General features: G+C 41.7%; 1 protein-coding gene across 15 annotated transcripts in view; it reads left to right on the plus strand.

Annotated features, from left to right (window-relative positions):
- Positions 1–17,604, plus strand: part of PICALM (phosphatidylinositol binding clathrin assembly protein) — a 63,858-nt gene that overhangs the window by 37,295 nt on the left and 8,959 nt on the right. For 3 of the 15 annotated variants that reach the window (XM_083609816.1, XM_083609824.1, XM_083609828.1), the window contains exons 10-20: positions 435–558; positions 1,304–1,440; positions 2,973–3,073; positions 6,274–6,420; positions 7,365–7,448; positions 9,615–9,722; positions 10,699–10,830; positions 10,930–10,960; positions 11,592–11,691; positions 14,316–14,339; positions 16,637–16,696. In XM_083609816.1, coding sequence (XP_083465942.1) covers positions 435–558; positions 1,304–1,440; positions 2,973–3,073; positions 6,274–6,420; positions 7,365–7,448; positions 9,615–9,722; positions 10,699–10,830; positions 10,930–10,960; positions 11,592–11,691; positions 14,316–14,339; positions 16,637–16,696 — 1,048 coding nt within the window. The remainder of the gene's footprint in view (positions 1–434; positions 559–1,303; positions 1,441–2,972; positions 3,074–6,273; positions 6,421–7,364; positions 7,449–9,614; positions 9,723–10,698; positions 10,831–10,929; positions 10,961–11,591; positions 11,692–14,315; positions 14,340–16,636; positions 16,697–17,604) is intronic. The other 12 variants (XM_083609823.1, XM_083609825.1, XM_083609829.1 and 9 more) reach the window with 5 other exon arrangements.

Consider the following 17,604-nt stretch of genomic DNA (forward strand, 5'->3'; position numbering starts at 1 on the left):
CTTTGAAATGAACTGATATAGCTTCTAGACTTCAGGACCAGTAAGGAAAATGCATGTGATCTAGGCTAGACCGAAGTGGTGTCTAACTGCGCTATGTCATTTTATCTCTCGGAAGTCCTAGAGATTGTGTGCTGCTTTGACTTTGTTTGTACAATCAGGCCAAGTGGGGCACATTCCATTGTGAATAAACTGAATCCTGAAATAGACGGAGCATGGCTGACTTCAAGTGTTTCCATCAAATTGCCCTTCCATCAAATATGTACAATCTGTACAGAAACACAGGCAAAATCTGCTTCCCAGGGTTAAGTCTACAAAAGAAAAAAGAGTCTTGTATGTTTATAGGTTGGAAAAAACAAAGCGGAGCTCTGTTGAGCATCTTTCTCTGTTGTGTCGTCTGTATAACTGCCAGGTTTCCTTCTGTCAACTTTTCCTAGGGCTACCACTCTTTCCAATGCAGTCTCCTCCCTCGCAAGCACCGGCCTGTCGCTCACCAAAGTAGATGAAAGGGAAAAACAAGCCGCACTAGAGGAAGAGCAGGCACGTTTAAAAGCTTTAAAGGTGGGCATGATTTTTCCTTTGTACTGAGTGTGGTATATAGGCTGCCTAATGGTTGCACAGCAAGTATGAGGGACCTCAAAGCTCTCTGTCTAGCTCTGAACTCTGCCATCCCCTCCAGGTCACACCCTTCGCTTGCCTTGCTCTGCATCCTCCCCTATTGCTTGTGCTTTTGAATTATGATAATACCTCTTGCTTGCCTGGATAGAGGGAGCTGTATGTCTGACCACACTCACCACTGTATGGAAAAAGATTCCCCACCCTTAGTATATACAGTGTTCAAAGACGAAAAAGCAGGCTGTGTATATAAGACAGTGGATTACAGTTGACAAGGATGGCTTGTTCACATTCATTTAAAAGCTGCCTATGAATACTTGGGTGGTTGGAACAAGCTTTCTGTCTCTTAAAGTTGGGATATATATATATATATATATATATATATATATATATATATATAGAGAGAGAGAGAGAGAGAGAGAGAATGAAATTAGAAGTAGAATATAGAATTATTATTTTCAAAGCCTTTAGCCTGAATTTTTTGTGGTAGTGGACTACTGGGTCATACAGAGAACCATTTATAAGAAAATGTAAAACCACAACAATGTACACTGTTGCTCATTTGTAGTTTGCCTGCCCCCTTTTAGAGGTCTTAATAGAGCTATTTGAGGGCTTTGTTCTGCTTAACTTTATCAACTGCCTAAGCAAAAAAAACCCTTTGTTTTTAAAAATTGTCTTTATTTCCCATCAGGAACAACGTCTAAAAGAACTTGCAAAGAAACCTCATAACTCCTTAACAACAGCCTCCTCTCCTGTGTCTAATGCAGCAGGAAGCATAATGACTACACCAGCCATTGACATTTTTTCCACACCTAGTTCTTCAAACAGGTATGCCCTTGATGTATGTCAGAACTGCTCATAATTGGGGGGAAATGTTTCTAGCCAGAGTACATCCTTAAAATGAGACTGTTCTGTAGATTTTATTTATTGTGTAGCTCTTTGGCTTTGACATAAGCTAACCATAAGGTTCGTTTATCTAGTGCCAAGGGAGAATAAGCCAAACATCCTGGTTAAATGTATAAGAAAGGCAGTGATGCTTGAATTCTTAAGTATGCAACTGCTCAGGACACTCTTGCCTTATCAGGAAAAAGTAGAACTATGCTGTAATTTGTAGGGGGGTTTTCAGTGGTCCAGAGCTACATCTTTTAACAGTGTCACAGCCTGCATGCAATACCTGGGCCTGTCAGTATAAACTGTCCTATGCAATTAAAGATCCTTAGGATTTTGGATTTTTTGTTTTTGTATTAAACAGGTTATGGGCAGGGGTTAACAATATTCAGTGCACACTGCTGATCCAGCATTGATGATCTGCAAAAGTATGAGATGCTCCGTTGTGCAAACACACACGTATTCTTTAGATCAGTGCTTCTCAAGCTATCTGATGTGGTGGACCACCTCCAATTCGCCAGGGACTGGTACCATATTTGGTCCCTTTAGCTTCCCATCTAACCTGGGCTGTGGTGGTCACTGGGGATTGGCAGCTGATGGGTCATGGACTGGCACCAGTCCGTGGACCACCACTTTGAGTAACACTGCTCTAAACTCTATAAAGCCTCTCAAAAAGCTGTAAAACTGGAGTTTTAGTATGAAATTGATTGCAGTGAAAAGCATTGTGTGTTCTGGTGCCACATGGATACCATCACCAGCAATTGTGGACTTGACCTATGAGCACTGCTTTGTTATAGAAGTGCTGGAGAAGAACAGTACAACAGTCAGTGTACTGTTGATGCAGTCTGATACCCAGAATGGTTTGCGTGGTGGGACCTCACGAAATGACTGTGTGCACTGTTGCTTTGACTGTAAGCAGCAAAAATAAACATGAGTTTAGCCCAACCAAATGAATGCTTCATTACATCTGCATTTCTGCAAACTGCAAAACTTGCAGCATAGCCTTTAAAAACAGAAGAATTATTGGCAAATGAAACCTCCTAAGTATCTGTGTGAATCTCCCACTTGTGCTATATATTCAATGCAACTAGTAGGAGCAATAAACCTGTGCTAGCATGTGAAGAACCACACAACTAATTTGATGAGCCCAGGGAGTCATTGTGCTTTTGTCACTCCAATGGTATGCCTCCCTCCTTCCAAATAATACCTTACAGCAGGCTGCCTTTGATACTGGAAAGAGATGGGGGTGGCTGCGGTTCCAAAAGGAAAAAGTCAATCCCTCTGGGCATGTTGAAGCCTCCTTTTGATCCTGGCCTTGGATATCCAGTGAGCTAAATTCTGCCACATTTCATGCATGCACACACATTCCATTTAGGAAAACACTATGATAGTTTGAATAGCTTTGCTAAGTTTTATGAAAGAAAGGCAATGTTGCTCAAGTCTTTGATAGTTGCCCTCATCTGTTTCCATAGTACATCAAAGCTGCCAAATGACCTCCTTGATTTGCAGCCAACCTTTCATCCGTCTGTGCATCCTATATCCTCTGCGCCACAAGTAGGAGGGACCTGGGGAGGTAAGAAACTCACAGTTAAATCCCAGTTTTGGTTACTTCATAGTCACTCATAACCATCAGTAATATTTCATAGACTCTTAAGCTTTCCTGCCTTGTTAAATTAGGTAAAAAGATTATTTTTTTTAATGTCTGGGACAGATAATTCTTCACACCGTATTTTGAAGGATTGGAAACAAAACATGGTGTATCATAGCACATAGCTTAACTTCGTTTCCTGTTTAGCCCCAATCATAGTTGTATCTTTGTAGTCATTGTGAGTTATTGTGAGGCTTGATTTCAGGTAAGTCTGGACTACGGAGCAAAGTCCAGAGTATCAGAATGATTCGCCTTTGCTCTGCAAACACTAATTTGAAATGCTTGCAGGGCCATCTGATTTCCTGTAAAATCTTATGTGAACATCCCAGAGTTGGTGCATTGCACAGGCCTTGCCTCCAAAGGCAGACAGCTTAGAAGCTCCTTACATGCTGGGCAACCCCTGACACAAAAGAGCTCTCCACCTTCCTTGGATTTAACTTGCGCAGTTTCAACAAGCCTGCCTTCATGTGTGTTACGGCTAAAATCACACAAGTCAAATGTGCATAAGATGTGACCTACCGTGTTGCACTTTTCAGTTGCTTAAGCCATTCAGATTAAATTTAGCCATTTAATACGTTGGGTGATACCTCAACACCTCCCCCCCCCCCAGTGTAATATCAATCAATCATTTTATTTGTATGCTGCCTTTCCAAAATTAAAACCATGGTCAAGGCATCTGTGTACTAGGCAAAGTTGCTCATGTTGGGGCTTCATTCCCTCAAACGAGCCTTCTTGTAGCAATGCACCTTCTATCATGTCCTCTGCCCCACCCCCCGGAAGTATATGCAGTAATTTGGCCAAGTTGCCTTTAATACTTGTCCTTTCTTGTTCATAGCTTTGACAGCTTTGCACTCTTTTTCTCTGGCCGCAAAATATTTTGTGGGATAGTGGAGGGCCAGGCAAGATGGTAGACAAGTTTTTCTGGTAGCTTCGTTCATGCTTGTGGTTGCTGAAGTAGAATAAGCATATTCTGTTTTTGTGGACAAATCCTTGCTGAAAATGTTAACTAGAATTATTTAGAAATGGGTAGAATTTTCTGTATGAAGGATGTAAACCTGCTTTTCAGGGTTTTTCTTTCAGAAGATGGTAGACCATGTTCAGGCTTCTCCCCCCCTTTTTTTTCTTCACTTGATAAATAAGTTCTACTTAAATGTAATCCGTACAGCAGGAGTGGGAAATCTTTTGAGCCCAAGGGCCATATTGTGTCATGGACAACCTTTGCGGGGCCAGAAGCAGCAGTGGGTGGGCCGGCAAATGTGGCTCTTGCCATTGTGCAGTCAGCTGCAATAGCCACAAAGAGGTTTCTTTGTGTATGCATACATCTCTTCATCTCAGCAAACATCATCACAGTTCATGACCACTTTTCAACCAGGCAAAAGTATTTGAGGAGGGTGCAGCAGAGGCGTGGTGGGATGGCACAGCATGGACAGAGTCCTGAGGATTAAGGAGAGACACCCAGAGCGCTACATTTGTCCTCCAGGCCTGAGGTTTCGCACCCCTGTCCTATAGCTGTGATTGGCAATTTGTTTTTCATTACCATTGTGCAGGAAGTAAACTTCTCAGCTGTTTTACATCTTGTTTTGGGGGTATCAGAAAATGGTTTTGAGAGGTGGTTCTGACCTGGAAGTTAAAGTACAGCCCAGGAAACAGAAATGTGAGGGAGAAAAGAAACGTAACTAATTATGGGAAAAAGAAATTTAAACAAAACTCTACTGCCCTTATGATTGGCCAAGAGTTTGAAGGAGAGTGGAAGCGAGTTTGAGTGGGTTTTGGTTGGTTAGAGTTGGAGCACGCTTGGCAAATTTAAGGCTTCAGTCAGAAATAAGACAAAATGGAGAGGGCTGCGGTAAGACTCCAGAAACTGAACAGAGCGGGCTGGAAACAGCTTTACTGATACACACTGAACAGGGAAATAGTTTAGACAAGGTTTAGCTGGATGTATTTGCTTATATGTTTATTTGGTCTTCTGGTTGACTGATTAGAAAAAAACTCTAAATTAGTACCTTACAGAAAACCTTTAGTACAAACTACATTTTTTTTTTGTCTGATGTCTTGTTTTGTCTGCAGTCTTGTTCACCCCACACCTAATTTCCTCACCATCCTATCTAGTAAAGAGAGCTGGTTGGGCCACTAAATGCTGTTCCAGAGGCAATCAGGGATAAAAAAACATCCGCTTAGTAATAGCAGTGAAGACCAAAGGAGAGGTTGGGTTAGCCGAGTTACTCTCCTCCTTCTCATAGTGTAGGCTGCAGCCTGTGCCATCACATTGTGTTTTGAACTGAGTGAGGGCTGCATGACTTTAGCCTAAATATTAATTCTCTAGCAGCTTTATCACACCATGTTAAACCATAGTTAATAGTTTACCATGAATGGGCAGGTGGCTTCTGCTTTGCTCCTCCCCCAGTGCATGCAGGAGCAGCAAACCATGACCCCTTAGTGTTGCTTCCATACCAGAGATGGTGGCTTGCTTTGCTACAAACCGCAATGTTAAATCATGGTTTGTTCTTGACTTACCAGTTGTGTTTTGTTTAAGTGAAACAAGCCACAATCCCCAGTTGGTTCAGCCAGGGATCATGGTTTGTTGCTTCTGCGAGGGAGGGGGTGAAGTTGGAGTGATCTGTGCATAACTGTTAACTATGGTTTACCATGGTGTGTGAACTGAGCCCAGAAGTCAAAACAGGAAGGTTTTTTTTAGAACTTGAGAGATAAAAAGGCATTTAAGAAAGGAAATTGTATGGGCATAGCGAGGGCTCATGGCAAGTCTTGGGAAAAGCCCAGGGGCTGGGGGTGGATGATCCAAGTTAGAGGCACTGCACTGAAGGGATTCTTCTATATCAAAGGTGTTGTGCAGTATGTTGTAGGTGGATTCTGCTTCCAGAGACCAGAGTATTACGACAGTGTCCTTTTCAGAAAATACCTGAATCAGGATAACTTAGAGAATGCCTGTTACCTCTTGCCAATAAGCCATTTATGTAGGTGTTGGGGGGGAAATGCAAACTGATACTCTTAAAGCAAAACTGACTTACAGAACTGCTTATGCTGTTCCTGATTACTAATGCACAGCTAACCTGGTCCCCCACCCCTATTCCTCTTCTTCTCCTCCTTGCTCTGCTTGGACTGCACAGATCCTTTCACTTCTACCGCTGACGCTGTTGATGATGCCGTTCCAAGCCTAAATCCTTTCCTCACAAAATCTAGCGATCACCTCTCTGTCTCTTCTGACGTACTACCCACTTTCACTTCTAGGACACCAACTCATGAGATGTTCGTTGGTAATGTACCATCTGACTGGCTTTTCCCTTTCTCTTAACTATCAGACTATTCTGGGCAAATTTAGGATTTTCAAAAGAGAGAAAAGAAAGATAAAATGAATGAGCTATTACCTAATGACAGTTTGAGTTCCCTTCCCAGTTGTAAATACATGACCTACAGAATGTAGTGCCGTGGTAGCTGTGTAAATTCAGATGGGCAACTACTTAGGGATTGAGGGCGGAGAGAGGAGACTTTATATTCCTTCCCAGCCTTATTGTTTTATCTGATATTTGTAAAACAACAACAAAAACAACACCCAGAGGTTACTGAATTGGGGACAGTTCCCCCCTAAAAGCAGGCAAGCCTTTGCTACAGGCATATCAACTACAGTGTTGCTCATCTAAATGAGCCGCATATAGACTTGCACCACCTACTGTGTGCAGTATGCAGTCCATGGGGTAATCTTTATGTCCAGCTATGTGCCCTTGGCCGCATGGAGTTTCCATTCCAAGCTAGATGTGGCACAATTTGACCTCCAGAAGCGTAAATTCTAAGATTACCATGTCATCGTATGGCTTTCGATTTAACTCTTTCTGGTTCTCTAGATCGCTTCAATCCATTTACTGAATCAAACCCCTTTGTGGAAACCAAATATGCATCCACTTTTCAGCTCTGTCACTTTACTTCAGGTATAATACAAATGCCTTGAGGGTTTTACACTTGCTTGTTTTCAGAGGTGTAAAACATGGCATTTGATGATGTTTCCCCCCCTGTCTTTAGATAGTGTAAAATCTTCCCTTTTTTTTAGAAGTTGTTGCTAGATTGCTTGTGTGTGTGCTTTAGGTCACGTAGTTGTTGTCTTAACTTAGTGTCCAAATAATTGGTTAAGCAGATAAGAGTGTCCTGTTCCTTTCTCTCTGTAACTGTTCCTTCTTTGCTCTTCTGCTTCCTATGCCTTTATCAGATTCTTTTTGTGGTCCTCAAGCTTATCCTCCTAACGCTTCCCATTTCCGCAGTGAGCCCTCAACTGTAGCTGGCCTATTTGGAGGTAGGTAAAAGGCTTTTGAAGCCCAGGAACTTGGTTTAATTATGTAAACTTGGGTAAAATTATGCAGACATGCCCATTTCAGTTTGTAAGCAAGCTGGAGAGTTGTATGCTTTTCATCAGCTGATCAACACTTAAAAATAATTCCAAAACTGATGCATCAAAATGGGTCCAGCTTGTTTTTAAAAATAACTTAGCCTGTCCTTGCTGAAAAGGTTGCAAATCTAAAGACTGCTTTAATAAGTTTTTTCACTGTATCACTTTTTGTTCATAGAAAATCACAGATTGAAACGAGTGGCAATTGACAGCGATTTGGCGGGTGCACTTCTAAAGCACCCAGCATGACATTATAACTGAAAGCCACTGTCTTTATTTTCTTTTATCCTGGAAATGTTTTAGCTTTAATTATAAGAACTTTGCAAACATTGATCCCATGAAACAGGCACATTGGTCTTCTCATTAAGTGGTGTGTGTGTGTGTGTGTGTGTGTGTGTGTGTGTGTCCATGTCCTTGTCCTTGCAAGCATGCACTGCTCTCTCTGAAATGGGCCAACTGTACTTAGTGCAACAAGTTCCCTTGTGGAGCAGTGCCTAGTGCTGTTTTTGATTTAGCCATCACAGTGCTAGCGTAATACATGTTCCAGTCTTGAGAACTTAAGGACCATTTGGATCAGATCAAAGGTCCATCAAGTCCATCTTGGGATGCTCACAAGCAAGAGCATAGTAGTGATGACCACCCCTTGTTCCTCATCGAAGTTTGATCCATTTCTGTCTTGATTATCGATAGCCAGTAATGAGAACTGATGCATCTTGTTATAACAAATTCTGTTGCGTTTTGCCTTTTATCCTGAATCTACTGAAATTTCACTGGCGCCTCTCATGCTATAGTCAGTGCCTAAGTTCCAGTGTTCTGCTGGTCAATACTGTTCATCACTATTAAATTCTATTGTGCCCGTGTTGTTTCTTCTAAACTGTCTTCAGTTTTCCTTTGTAGGGAAAAATGCTGCGTCCTGTAATGACTTTAGTGTCTCTCTTCCGTGCTATCTACAGCTTTATAAACTAGGCTGGGGGAGCAACCAGAGTTGCTTACAGTATACAAGATGTTAAAAGGACCATATGTTTATATAATAAATTTGTATTTCAATCCCTTGCCACCTTAGTCCACCTTTATGTTTCCCATTTCTTCTCTTGCATGGTACTGATCTGATTAGGGGAGCCTTCTGGAGCAGACAGTCTGTATAGGATTTTAGCAGTATAGTGTGTCGTAATAAAATGAGGAAGCCTGGTGCTATATGCAGCTTTAGCATTCTGCCTAAAGAAACTGGTAGCTGCTACATGTTAAACTACTGAGTTGCTTTCAGTGCTGAAGTAGCCATAAGCATTCATGTAATACTGCAACTACGTGAGGGTTTTTAAAAAAATAATCTATCCATTTTAGCAAGAAGTTCTCAAGTCTCTAAAAAGCAAAATAGGTCAAATTGGTGCCAGGTGGAAATGAATTTTAAAACACGTGCCTGACCGTGCTTATGGGCATTTTATTCAGAATCCTCAGGATTAAAGTAGGTGATATGTAGGTCCTAAGTCCCATTGATATGTTTGGGATGTAGCAATTTATGTGCCTGGGGAAATGTCTGAAAATGGGGAGTGGGGGATAGGGTGGGAAGAGTTGGGAGCACCAGTGAGTACAACTCAATCCCAGAGGTGGCTATTTTGCAAGTAGTGAACTGAAATAGGAAACTAGGAGTCTATTATCGCTTCAAAATAAATCTGCTCTCAGATAGTATAGCAGTGACAAAATTGAATAACTGCACCAGGCCATCTTGTTTTGAAAAATTCTGCCTTTTCTGCCTTAAAGGGCTGAAACTAAAAAGGCTTACTAGTACTGCAGAACTCTTGCTGTGAAGCCTACTCCAGTGTCTTTTTTGGGGAGTGTAGTTGCTGCTTGCCTATATGCAACATGCAAACTTGAGTCCATTAGTTCTTGCCTCATGGGTTTTCCCTCTAAAGTTGCAGTAACATGGAGTTCTGCAAGGAAAGCTTTCTTTGCAGGCTCCTTTTCAATGTCTGAATGCCCATAATCCTTTTATGGCTATAGAGCTGCTACTTACATGCAAGTTGAGAGTTCACATACTGCATATAAATAAGCTCTTTTTAAATGTCTTGTTTGTAGGGTTCACCCAGTCTCCTGTTGCTCCATCGCAGCCCTCAGCAGGCCTTAATGTTGACTTTGAGTCTGTGTTTGGCAACAAAACTTCAAATGTACCTGTGGATTCTGGTGGTAGGTCTTCCTTTCTATCTTTTTAAAGTACCCTTTTTTAAACACTGCTCAAAGATGCGCAAAAATCGCACTGGGTGATGGAATATTTGGTGCCAGCCTTTAAAAAGCTGTTTGGATCTTTTGGCTTGTTAAAAAGGGTTAACGCATTTGTTTTGGATTAAGCTTTCATGGACAACTTCCTATGATGCCTCAACCTTTTCAGAAATCTGATAAAGTAGTTTCTCATCCACAAAAGCTTAAAGGTAAAGGTAAAGGTACCCCTGCCCGTACAGGCCAGTTGTGTCCGACTCTGGGGTTGAGCGCCCATCTCGCTTAAGAGGCCGGGGGCCAGCGCTGTCCACAGACACTTCCGGGTCACGTGGCCAGCGTGACAAGCTGCATCTGGCGAGCCAGCGCAGCACACGGAAACGCTGTTTACCTTCCCGCTAGTAAGCGGTCCCTATTTATCTACTTGCACCCAGGGGTGCTTTCGAACTGCTAGGTTGGCAGGCGCTGGGACCGAACGCCGGGAGCGCACCCCGCCGCGGGGATTCGAACCACCGACCTGACGATCGGCAAGTCCTAGGCGCTGAGGTTTTACCCACAGCGCCACCCGCGTCCACAAAAGCTTACGCTACAATATATCTGTATTGTTGCTTGAGACATTTTACTGAAACAGCAAGGAAGACTAGGCCAGGGCCCTGAAAGGGCCACCAACTTTGCCTTGACTTCTGTGGCAGAAAGACAGTATATAAATGCAATCAATCAATCAGTCAGTCAATCAATGTTTTCCTGCTGCTGCCAGTGCTCTTACAATTTCTGTTTGGATCTTGGGTGCTGAATATATGGATTTTCCATTTCTTCACTGCAAAATAACAGTAACAACAATAAGTGCAGCTTTATACCATTTAGACTTTAAAAATACTGCTTTTAAGATGTCTCATGCTACATTGACATGGATTCCATTGCCTTTAATACTACTTGGCTTTTCTTAAAGGGTTTGATGAATTAGGTGGACTCCTAAAACCGACAGTGGCCTCTCAAAACCAGAGTCTTCCAACTTCAAAAGGTCCACCTAACAAGTTAGTGTTGGATGATCTGGATTCATCTTTAGCCAATCTTGTGGGCAGTAAGTAGAGTTTATGTAAAGTTTACAGTACCAACTCTTTGGATAATTGAAATAAATGAATGGGCAGCTTCCAATTGTTTATTTATTGTTTTGTAACAGATCTGGGCATTGGAAATGGAACAACTAAAAAGTGAGTATTTCTCATTGCAGCAATATGCAAGTGTTTTAACCCATTAAGCACATCTTTGCAGCAATTTTGTACAGCAAATGCAGACTAAGGTTCTTGAGATGAACCTGGCAGGGAGGGTGTAACACTGCCCCTTTCCCCTCCCAGGTTTTCCATTTCTGAGTAGGATAGCGAATGTCTTTGAGGGGGTGGGAGCAGGAGAACTCTGAATTAGGGAAGCTGTATATGAACAGTTAATCTTGCAATAAATCAGTTCACCTCAAGATTACAGACTTCTAGGTACCCAAGTCTTATTATCCAGGGACTGTACACTCTCTTTGCCTGCTTTCTTGCTTCTTTCTGCATGTTTGCCTTACATTTGGTCCCTTTGGCCTATTTATGTAAGGCTTGAGCCAATTGTGTGCTGGTGTCTCTAGAGTGGTGTGCATTAATGGATAGTATTTCCCTTCATTTTTATCTATTTTTGGAGGCTTGAACTGGGAGATGTTGAGGTACATAGTTTCAGGATAAGAAATATTGCTCTAACCTTGCCTTGTTTAAACTTAGTTTATTTTTAAACATGTCTGCAAGAAAGGCAGCTAGATTCCCCTCCATCCCCTGGATTTAAGATCTTTTTTCCCTTTTCTTTTCTAAGTGATGTGAACTGGACACAGCCAGGAGAAAAGAAACTAACTGGAGGCTCCAACTGGCAACCCAAAGTTGCACCAACAACAGCATGGAACACTCCAACAATGGTAAGCAGTTGCTGTAGGCATATTGAAAGAATTCCAGCAGCTCAAAATATGCTGTGAAAGTGTAGGAGGGCTATAGGAATTTTGTCAGGAGAGGCAGAGAATCTTAGAACTTATCATGGGAGCCTAAAACAACCTGACACGTTTCATTTAGGTGATGTTTAATTGGATATTTATTAGCTAGAGTCATCCCAGTGGAGTCAGGCTTGTGTTTTAAGGTTAGCAACCTGGGTACTCAAACATACTGTGCTGATATAGTACCCTTGAGTGATGTAGAGGTCTCGTGGCATTGACAGCCTCATGACGATTGCACAGAAAAATGTGTATCTAACCTGGACTGCCATACTTGAAACAGGTTGAAGTTTTAATCCATTTGTCTCACAATTTCACTATGATACTTCAATATAAGCATACACAAAAGGGGTTGAGATGAATTTTAAGCATTGATTATATCGGGGATGGGACGGAGGCAACATTCCCTGATGGGCAACTTTCAAGGGCCTGCATGTCAGTGGTAGGTGGAGCCAGATGCAAAAGTAGGCGGAGCAACACATATTACTATTCCGTTAGTATCATAACTGGAATCTAGCCTGTGTAAACGCCAGAGGTTTCTACACATGCACGCAGGCAAGAATCATTATCCTAGTTGAAGCATACATTGCAGCAATGTGGAATCACCTGAAGAAGGTGCAGAGCAGGACCACATTTGAGGGACATGGCCACATTTGGCCTCTGGGCCTGAGCATCCCCACCCCTGGTTCATATGAAGCCAGGAAATAGCTCAGGTGAAATGGGGAAGTCTGGCTTAGTACAAGCAAGGAATGAAGCTTTGGAGCCATCACAAGGGGACAAGTGAAGAAGGAATGCTCAGCCTCGGCACTTGTTCACAGCTTTATGAAACATGTATTAGGAAGCCAGGAAAGATGATTTAAATCAAGCCATAGCCTTATACCATTTTATTCACAAAGTTTGTGAGAGGTTGCACTGGTTTTGTGCGAAGTCAGCCAGTGATTCTGGTTGATACTGGATTTGAACCCAGGTTTCCTTGTGCCAAGTCAATGCCCAATCCACTGCACCATGCTGGCTTTTAATAAAGGTATATTCTAATGAGGGAAGCAAAGTGTTATTTAATCATAAGCCCTGTGAAAGGAGACCTATGTTGGACATTAAACCTTCACCAGAAGCTGTGTATTTTGAGGAGCATTGTTCCTTGAAGCCTGAGCAATCTCTTAAAAGAGCAACAATTGTAGTCTCAGTAGGTCATAAAGGGCTTGCAGGGGCAGGAGCCCTCCACATCCCAAAAGTGCTCTAAAAGGTTCCAAGCTGTGACTTCTGCAGATCCATGTGATGGCACAATAGCCACAAAGGAGGATTTGAATGGTACTAATAAGATATGGTGTGACTGAAAGCAAGGCAGGGAGCAAAAACTTCATGTCTGATGCTGCCTGTATTGTCATATAACTTGTTAAGAGAAATTGGAAAGAGATGCCTCATGTGTTCGATCAGTTGCCTTCTTGCTGTTGACTTGCCTGCAGGAAAATAATAATAGGTGACGGTTGCTAGCCTGGTGTATTTTTTTAACATGCTTGGAAGTGGTGGCTCATAATCATTTACCAGTAGATATATGTGGCTTTTCAAGTAATAAATACTGCAACTCTGGGCAGGCATGTGTGACAGGAGAGGATAACTGTGGAAGGAGGGCTAGTGTTAAAAGCTACAGAGAACAGCTTTTTGCCTCTAATACAATCAGGATCAAATGCGTAAGGCCATCTACACTGCTATGAATTAAGCATGTGCTAACTGCTAGACATTCTGGCCTGCCTGTGGTACTATTTTTGTGCTTTAAAATGGGAACTTAGTGACTGAACTGGGCACCATTCCAGCCATGTGTATTTTGAGATAATGGTCATTTGACAATGACCTTCAAATGCCACTTTCCCACCCAATGTTAGCTGTAACCTTTATAAACTACTTGGGAGAAAGACACTTGTAAAAGGAGGGGCGGCTTGAGTACCCTGTCCTTCCCTCCAGACCTCTCCAGCAAATGTTCCAGCCCATGCACTAGCCCTGTAAGGGAAATCTGATTCAGTCCCACATAGCATCTCGTTCTGCCTTAACTTTTCATTCCTGGAGATGGTTGCTTCTAAATGTTTAATAATTTCCTTTTAGGAGCTGTGCTGAACTGCCTTGTGACACAGCTCCTGTCTGATAAGTCTCACCTGAAGCTATGAGATTCCTAAATGGTTTTCATGAGCTGTTAGAATAGGAAGGTCTAACTCACTTCCATTCATCCTCTGCCTTAACTCTGTTTGTCCTGTTCTGGTTCCCTTGTGAGTGCTTTCCCTTTAATTGGTACCAGTAGATTCCAGTATTTATGGAAAACTTGCCAACTCAAAGCATGTGAAAAACATGTACAAATGCAGAGGTCGTGTTGCGGCTTCGTCAACCTTGTCTGTGTCCTTTTTACCAGATGCTTAAGTGGCTTTGGATTACAAAAATTATATTTCGGGGAGGGGTTTGAACTCACTTTTTGACTAAAATGCTCTGTGTGTATATTCTGTTGTGTAAGTACTCATTTCTAATCCAGTGTTATTGCATTATGTAATTGTTCTTCCGGGGGAAAACAGAATGGCATGCATTTTCCACAATACGTAAGTGAACAAAACCTGCAGCCTTTTTTTTTTCTTTTTGCAATCAAAACTGGCATGCTGATATTAACCACTACAGCAGAATCTCATAATCCTGCTATTCCACACTTTTTTTTCTCTTGAGTTAAGATCTTTGGGCATGACGACAACCTTGAGCAGCTTCTATCTAGCTTATCCAGATCTCAAGGTGTTCTGTGGGCCTCTTTTCTCCAATGATGGCATGGAAAAATACTAAGATGATTTTTCTTGCTTTAAACTCTGCCATTTGCTGCGAGATAGCTGGTGCGTGTGTCTGTATTGCCTTTTTTAAAAATGCATTTGGTGGATAAATCAAACCAAAAAAGGCATTTGTGCGTGTGAAATAACTGCATGAAACTTCACAGGCTTCTGTTCGACTTCACAATTCACTATCTGCAGACTTGATTTCAAATAGGGAGAGACCAATACGTCCCCAAATACTAAACCAAGTGAAAATGCTCACCCATTTGGTTGTGTATCTGAAAGACTTAAAACTTTTGAATTATCCTTCAAAGATGGGTGGCATCTCCCTTCAGCACTAAAAGGACAAGTAACAGTGGTTAAAATGACAAGTCAACCTAATTTCTCTTGTGTCAATAAGAGCTAAAGAATGAAGTAACTAATGGGTTTGTTTTCCAAATGTTTTAAGGTAAGTTTATTCATTGACTGTGGGGTGTTCCCTCACTCCCGCTTTTCTACAGCTACCGTGTGTGTGGTTCACCCCATCTGCTTTACACGTGGATATTGCAACTGTATTGTTTTACATCCAAAATCTTAAGCGACTTTAATTCTTTAGCTCTTAACTATAGTGATCCCAGTTTAACCCAATTGGTTTCTCCTTCCATGTTATTGTTGGTCTTTCCCTGTATTCTCTTCATTGTGGGGAAATCCTAAGCCAGCCTTCAGCTCCTAAAAGCCTAGCAAATGTATGGCCATATGTATGCAAATGCATAATATTTTGCTTAATGGCTGTATGAATATTAATCATGGTCATTTCATTAACCATGTTAGCCAATAGCAAGTTGGATTCCATTGTCCAGTGGCTATTACAGTTCAAAGGAGTAAACATTTTTGAAACACTGTATGGTTCTTTTCTTCCCATCCCTACCCCAGAGAGTAGGGATATTGTTTCTGGAGAGTTAAATCTCCTACGGAAACAGTTCTTACAGATTAAGGGCATGATACAAAACAATGCTGTTCTATTTGTCCCTAAGCTCAGAGGGTTTGTATAGGAAAAGTTCCAGGATTGCTTGTGCGCGTCTATATTTTTCTGCTTTGCCATATTTTTTAGAGATTCCTCCACTTTCTAGGACTTCTGCTGTATGATGCAAGAGTGTCAAAGCCAGAGGGCTTGAGCAGAGTTTCAAAGTACTTACTCCAAGCAAAAAGCCCAGTTCCTGTAATAGTTGTCTTGCATATGGAACTGCAGATTTTTTTTGGAAAAAAAGTATCACTGGTTTGGAGGAGGTGGTAAGCTTCATAAGTTACCCTCCTACTGTCAAACATCACAATATCTGGCAGAAAGAACACCCCAGTCTGTCCCTTTCAGATGCTGGGAGGTCTTTTTGGCTGTGATATCTTTGTTAAAATGGGATTTCAACTTGTGCATTGATGTAAAATATCTTCTTGAACTATTTATACTTCCATGTAAGTCTCCGGGGCAGCTGACAAGATATGCCAAAACAAACAAACATCGAGTCCTACATAAAAAAGAAACATGCCAAATTTAAAAACTCCCTATAAATGCTGTAAGCAGAAACAAACTTTTTACCTGGCCCTTTTTAGAAAACTCAGAACAGCTCCTGTTCAGACAGGCAGCTGTCTGCTTTATGCTTATAGCCTGGGGTGTTCCTTGACTATTCAGCTACTGGTTGCATGAAGCCCATCAAGTGAGGCTTTGTTTGACAGCACTCGACTTCTTGTTTTGGGGAAGCATCTAATTATTATTATTATTATTATTATTATTATTATTATTATCCAGGATGCTAGGTTCACATTGTCTGTAAAGCAATCCTGGGCCTGAAGTGATGCCCTCCCAACTTATTGGGCACCAGCTATATAGTGTGTTACCTTGTACATTTGTAGCCATGTTCAGCTAAAGAAACTCTAATGGCTTACCTGCAAGCATGTTACCATGATGCTCACTGGCCAGTTTCTGGCTCTGTCAGATATCAATTGATCAGCTGTCAGAGATGCTCATATTTACAGTCAAAAGCATTTCATTGCTGTTTGTGAAGCCTTTTCCATTTGCATGCCGTTTAAGGTTGTCTCTTTCTCATTAGGCACCGCCCGTCATGGCCTATCCTGCTACAACGCCAACAGGAATGATGGGGTATGGAATGGTCAGTAAATGTTTATATTCATTTGAAGTATTTTTAGGAGCGCTTTTATTGTAGCTTGTAGTATAACTGCTCTTTCCATTTCCTTTGGGTTTCTGTGTGTGCTTGCAACACATATGTTGAACAAGATGCCACATACCTGGCAGATTAATTTTAGCCCCACTTGTTTGTTTGTTTTTTGACCTTTTTCATTTCGCCAGACAAAAAACCCCCTAATACTTAATGTTCTTTACTTCCACCTATTTTCTGTTACAGTGACTACTTTAAAAATAAATTCCAGGAAGCCTTAGCATTTCTCACTGAGACTATAGGCGTGAAATGAGCTTCCTTGAAAAACAGCTCCCCCCACCCCACAAATGTGCAGCCATACAGTGTGTGTTCTAATGGCATTCTGTTCGTACAGAGCAATGGTGAAGCCTAGTAGGTTTGGCCAACACCACATGGGAACAGTATCCATCCTAGAACATATGTAGAATCCTCTGGCAGATATAAAGAGGCTCCTACCAGGCAAGATACGGAGTTTGTTTGAAACTTAGGAAGTTTGAAAGCACTCCTTTTTAAGGTGACACCCTTGTAGATTAGCCTCAGATGTTGGGCATGCCTTGTGCTAAATGCAACAGGAAGCTAAACTGCAGATTAGTTCTAACGTGTTCAGGGCTAAGTGGAAAATCAATGCCTCCTTAACAACCCAGCATTTGAAATCTAAATGAATTTCTATTCGGCCCCCTCTGCAGTCTTCTGATCCTTGGTTAAGACACTTTATCTGAGCAAATTTTAAATTTGCCTGTTGGTGTTTTAATGGCTGGTCTTAAGATATTTGTTGTTTTTAATAGCTGCTGTCTTATTTCCTCTTTAGCTTTTTAAAAAATGAAAACATCTTAGCCTGGTACAGGAATGAATAAAGTGAAAGA

This window comes from Podarcis filfolensis (genome assembly GCF_964270895.1).
Source record: "Podarcis filfolensis genome assembly, chromosome: 4".
NCBI classification, from domain to species: domain Eukaryota; kingdom Metazoa; phylum Chordata; class Lepidosauria; order Squamata; family Lacertidae; genus Podarcis; species Podarcis filfolensis.